The sequence below is a fragment of the Nycticebus coucang genome, chromosome 12, assembly GCF_027406575.1.
Source record: "Nycticebus coucang isolate mNycCou1 chromosome 12, mNycCou1.pri, whole genome shotgun sequence".
NCBI classification, from domain to species: Eukaryota; Metazoa; Chordata; class Mammalia; order Primates; family Lorisidae; genus Nycticebus; species Nycticebus coucang.
The window spans coordinates 70,068,707-70,073,971 of record NC_069791.1 but is presented as its reverse complement, the minus strand read 5'-3'; the positions used below and the strand labels follow the sequence as shown (position 1 = coordinate 70,073,971).

The 5,265-nt window shown below is 38.2% G+C and overlaps 1 protein-coding gene across 1 annotated transcript; it reads left to right on the top strand.

The window, feature by feature from the left end:
* The first annotated feature begins 413 nt into the window (after positions 1 to 413).
* LOC128562769 (olfactory receptor 2AE1) lies at positions 414 to 1,352 on the top strand. The gene has a single exon (XM_053558074.1). The coding sequence runs from the start codon at positions 414 to 416 to the stop codon at positions 1,350 to 1,352; it is 939 nt and encodes a 312-aa protein (XP_053414049.1).
* The last annotated feature ends 3,913 nt before the right edge of the window (positions 1,353 to 5,265 follow it).

Below are 5,265 nucleotides of genomic sequence, written 5' to 3'. Positions count from 1 at the left end.
ATGACACCCAGTAAAACACCCTAAAACTATCGGGTTTAACCAATCCCTCAAACCTGTGTATGTTGTATAGTTATATACATAAATATATACATGCCCCTGTGCATGCATATCCATGTATTTTCCTTAAAGAAATGAGTCTAGAAGTTTGGTGCTTAACATAGTTTAGAATTCTGGAATTTCAGAGTGATCATGCCAGATTTTAAGCTCTCTGTGTCTTTCTTTTTATAAAAGATTATCTAAATCACTGCAGCTGTTGAATAACTAGAAATAGAAAACAAACAAACAAAACCTCTCTTCAGAAATTCTTCCTTCAATCCAAAGTCCTTTTTGTCAGTTATGCTGGACCCCAGCATTTCTGTTATAACGCTTCATCTCCTCTTCTCTTTGTTTCCTCAGGGGCTGAGAAAGGGGACATGTGGCAGAGGAATGAGACCTCTCTGACTGACTTTATCCTTGAGGGGCTCTTTGATGACTCCCTCACCCACCTTTTTCTGTTCTCCTTGACCATGGTGGTCTTCCTGATTGCAGTGAGTGGCAACACACTCACCATTTTCCTCATCTGCGCTGATCCCTGGCTTCATACACCGATGTACTTCCTACTCAGCCAGCTCTCCCTCATGGACCTGCTACATGTCTTCACAACCATCCCCAAGATGGCGTCTAACTACCTCTCGGGCACGAAGTCCATCTCTTTTGTGGGCTGTGCAGCCCAGCACTTCCTCTACTTGTCCGTGGGTGGTGCTGAGTGTCTTCTCCTAGCTCTCATGTCCTATGACCGCTATGTTGCCATCTGCCATCCACTGCGTTATACTGTGCTCATGAACAAAAAGGTGGGACTGATAATGGCTGTTATGTCATGGTTAGGGGCATCCATGAACTCCCTCATTTACACAGTGACCTTGATGTGCTTCCCTTTCTGTGGGGCTCGGAAAATCCGCCACTTCTACTGTGAGTTCCCAGCTGTTGTGAAGTTGGTATGTGGTGACATCTCTGTTTATGAGACCACAGTGTATATCAGCAGTATCCTTCTCCTCCTTCTCCCTATTTTACTGGTTTCTACATCCTATGCCATCATTCTCCACAGTGTCATTCATATGCGTTCAGCTGGGAGTAAGAGAAATGCCTTTGCCACTTGCAGCTCTCACTTGATTGTGGTTTCCATCTGGTTTGGTGCCTGCATCTTCTCATACATGAGACCAAGTTCTCAGCGCACTCCATTGCAAGACAAAGTTGGTTCTGTGTTCTACAGCATCATTACTCCCACACTAAATCCTCTGATTTATACTCTTAGGAATAAGGATGTAGCTAAGGCTCTGAGGAGAGTGTTGAGAAGAGATGTTATCACCCGATGACTGGATTAGAGTTGCTCCAACTTTACAGTAGAATGGAATAAGTTCATTAAATTGACCTGGATAAACCTCTAACATTTTTCAGTGATCTAGATCCCTGGTGCTCTTTGACTCCTGTGAGAATGATGTGGTTAACACAAATTCTACTATTTTTACCTGGTGTTTGTCAATTAAGTACCATGGACTGCCTTCCAAGGTCTTTAGAGAATCAGCCAAAACTCCTCTAAAAGAAGACACAAAGTCCAGTGACACTCTTAAAAAAGATAGCGAGGTAAAGAAATAAAGTCCTTTTCCTATTATTACCTTTTCCCCCCTGATTTTTAAAAACATCTTTACTTGGAGATTTTATATATATATATATATATATTTTTTGCACCACAGGTGTAATCCCACCAATCACCTTCCCGCCTATCCTCCCCCCACCCTCCCCTCCCTCTATCTCTTCCCCCTATTCTTAGGTTATAACTGGGTTATAGCTTTCATGTGAAAGCCATAAATTAGTTTTATGGTAGGGCTAAGTACATTGGATACTTCTTCTTCCATTCTTGAGATACTTTACTAAGAAGAATATGTTCCAGCTCCATCCATGTAAACATGAAAGAGGCAAAGTCTCCATCTTTCTTTAAGGCTGCATAATACTCCATGGTGTACATATACCACAATTTATTAATCCATTCGTGGATCGATGGGCACTTGGGCTTTTTCCATGACTTAGCAATTATGAATTGGGCTGCAATAAACATTCTGGTACAAATATCTTTGTTATAATGTGATTTTTGGTCTTCTGGGTATATACCTAGTAGAGGAATTATAGGATTGGATGGCAGATCTGTTTTTAGATCTCTAAGTGTTCTCCAAACATCTTTCCAAAAGGAATGTATTAATTTGCATTTCCACCAGCAGTGCAGAAGTGTTCAATTTTCTCCACATCCATGCCAACATCTCTGGTCTTGGGATTTTGTGATATGGGCTAATCTTATTGGAGTTAGATGATATCTCAAAGTAGTTTTGATTTGCATTTATCTGATGATTAAAGATGATGAGCATTTTTTCATATGTCTGGAGGCCATGCACCTGTCTTCTTCAGAGGAGTTTCACTTCAAGTCCCTTGCCCAGCCTGTGATGGAATCACTTGTTTTTTCTTGTTTATACATTTGAGTTCTCTGTGGATTGTGGTTATCAAACCTTTGTCAGAGACATAACCTGCAAATATCTTCTCCCATTCTGAGGGCTGTCTGCTTGCTTTACTTACTGTGTTCTTGGCTGTGCAGAAGCTTTTTAGTTTGATCAGGTCCCAGTAGTGTATTTTTGAAGCTGCTTCAATTGCCCGGGGGGTCCTCCCATAAAATACTCACCCAGACCGATTTCTTCAAGGGTTTTCCCTGCACTCTCTTCTAGTATTTTTATAGCTTCATGTCTTAAGTTTAAATCTTTAATCCAGTGAGAGTCTATCTTAGTTAATGGTGAAAGGTGTGGGTATAGTTTCAGTCTTCTGCAGGTTGCCAGCCAGTTCACCCAGCACCATTTGTTAAATAGGGAATCTTTTCCCCACTGAATGTTTTTAATTGGCTTGTCAAAGATCAAATAATGGTAAGTAGCTGGATTCATCTCTTGGTTCTCTACTCTGTTCCATACATCTACATCTCTGTTTTTGTGCCAGTACCATGCTGTTTTGATCACTATCGATTTATAGTATAGCCTGAGGTCTGGTAGTGTGATTCCTCCTGCTTTGTTTTTATTTTTGAGTAATGTCTTGGCTATTCGAGTTTTTTCTGATTCCATATAAAACAAAGTTTTATTTTTTCAAGATATTTAAAGTATGACAGTGGAGCTTTAATAGTGATTGCATTAAAATTGTATATTGCTTTGGGTAGTATGGACATTTTAACAATGTTGATTCTTCCCAGCCATGAGCATGATATATTTTTCCATTTGTTAACATTTTTAGCTATTTCTTTTCTTAGAGTTTCATAGTTCTCTTTATAGAGATCTTTCACATCCATTGTTAGATAAACTCCCAAATATTTCATCTTCTTTGGCACTACTGTGAATGGAATAGAGTCCTTAACTGTTTTCTCAGCTTGACTATTGTTGGTATATATAAAGGCTACTGATTTATGAATGTTGATTTTGTAACCTGAGATGCTGCTGTATTCCTTGATCACTTCTAAGAGTTTTGTAGTAGAATCCCTGGTGTTTTCCAGATATATAATCATGTCATCTGCGAAGAGCGAAAGTTTGATCTCTTCTGACCCTATATGGATACCCTTGGTCGCCTTTTCTTCCCTAATTGCAATGGCTAAAACTTCCACTACAACGTTAAAGAGCAGTGGAGACAATGGGCAGCCTTGTCTGGTTCCTGATCTGAGTGGAAATGATTTCATTTTAGCCATTGCAATGGCTAAAACTTCCACTACAATGTTAAAGAGCAGTGGAGACAATGGGCAGCCTTGTCTGGTTCCTGATCTGAGTGGAAATGATTTAATTTTAACTCCATTCAATACGATATTGGCTGTGGGTTTACTATAGATGGCCTCTATCAGTTTAAGAAATGTCCCTTCTATACCAATTTTCTTAAGTGTTCTGATCATGAAGGGATGCTGGATATTATCAAAAGCTTTTTCTGCATTGATTGAGAGAATCATATGGTCTTCGTTTTTTAATTTGTTTATGTGCTGAATTATACTTACAGATTTATGTATATTGAACCAGCCTTGAGACCCTGGGATAAAACCCATTTGGTCATGGTATATAATTTGTTTGATGTGTTGCTGGATTCTGTTTGTTAGCATCTTGTTGAATATTTTTGCATCTATATTCATTAGTGATATTGGTCTATAATTTTCTTTTCTTGTTGGGTCTTTTCCTGGTTTGGGGATCAGGGTGATGTTTGCTTCATAGAATGTATTGGGTAGTCTTCCTTCTTTTTTTATATTTTGGAACAGGTTGAGTAATATAGGTACTAGTCCTCTTTAAAGGTTTGGTAGAATTGTGACATGAACCCATCTGGTCCTGGGCTTTTCTTTTTAGGGAGATTTCGTATGGTTGATGCTATTTCAGAACTTGATATTGGCCTGTTCAACATTTCCACTTGATTCTGGCTAAGTCTTGGAAGGTGACGTGCTTCCAAGTATTGGTGAATTTCCTTCAGATTTTCATATTTCTGAGAATAAAGTTTCTTGTAACATTCATTAAGGATTTTTTGAATTTCTGAGGAGTCTGTTGTTATTTCATCTTTGTCATTTCTGATTGATGAGATTAGAGATTTTACTCTTTTTTTCCTGGTTAGGTTAGTTAAAGGTTTATCTATTTTATTGACATTTTAAAAAAAACCAACTTTTTGATTTATTGATCTGTTGTATAATTCTTTTGTTTTCAATTTCATTTAATTCTGCTCTAATTTTGGTTACTTCTTTTCTTCTACTGGGTTTGGGGTTGGAATGTTCTTCCTTTTTCAGTTGCTTGAGATGTCCCATTAAGTTGTTAACTTCCTCTTTTTCCATTCTCTTGAGGAAGGCTTGCAGTGCTATAAATTTCCCTCTTAGGACTGCCTTTGCAGTATCCAAGAGGTTCTGATAATTCGTGTCTTCATTGTCATTTTCTTCCAAAAATTTGCAGTTTTTTTCTTAATCTTATCTCTGACCCAGCTATCATTCAGCATAAGGTTATTTAACTTCCATGTTTTTGTATGAGTATGAGGATTCCTGTTGTTACTGAGTTCAGCTTTTATTCCATGGTGGTCCGAGAAGATGCAACGAATAATTTCTATTCCTTTAAATTTAGTGAGGTTAGACTTGTGACCTAAGATGTGATTGATTTTGGAGTATATTCCATGGGCTTATAAGAAGTATGTGTATTCAGTTTTGTTGGGATAAAAATGTTCTGTAGATGTCTTCTAAATCCAAATGTTGGATGG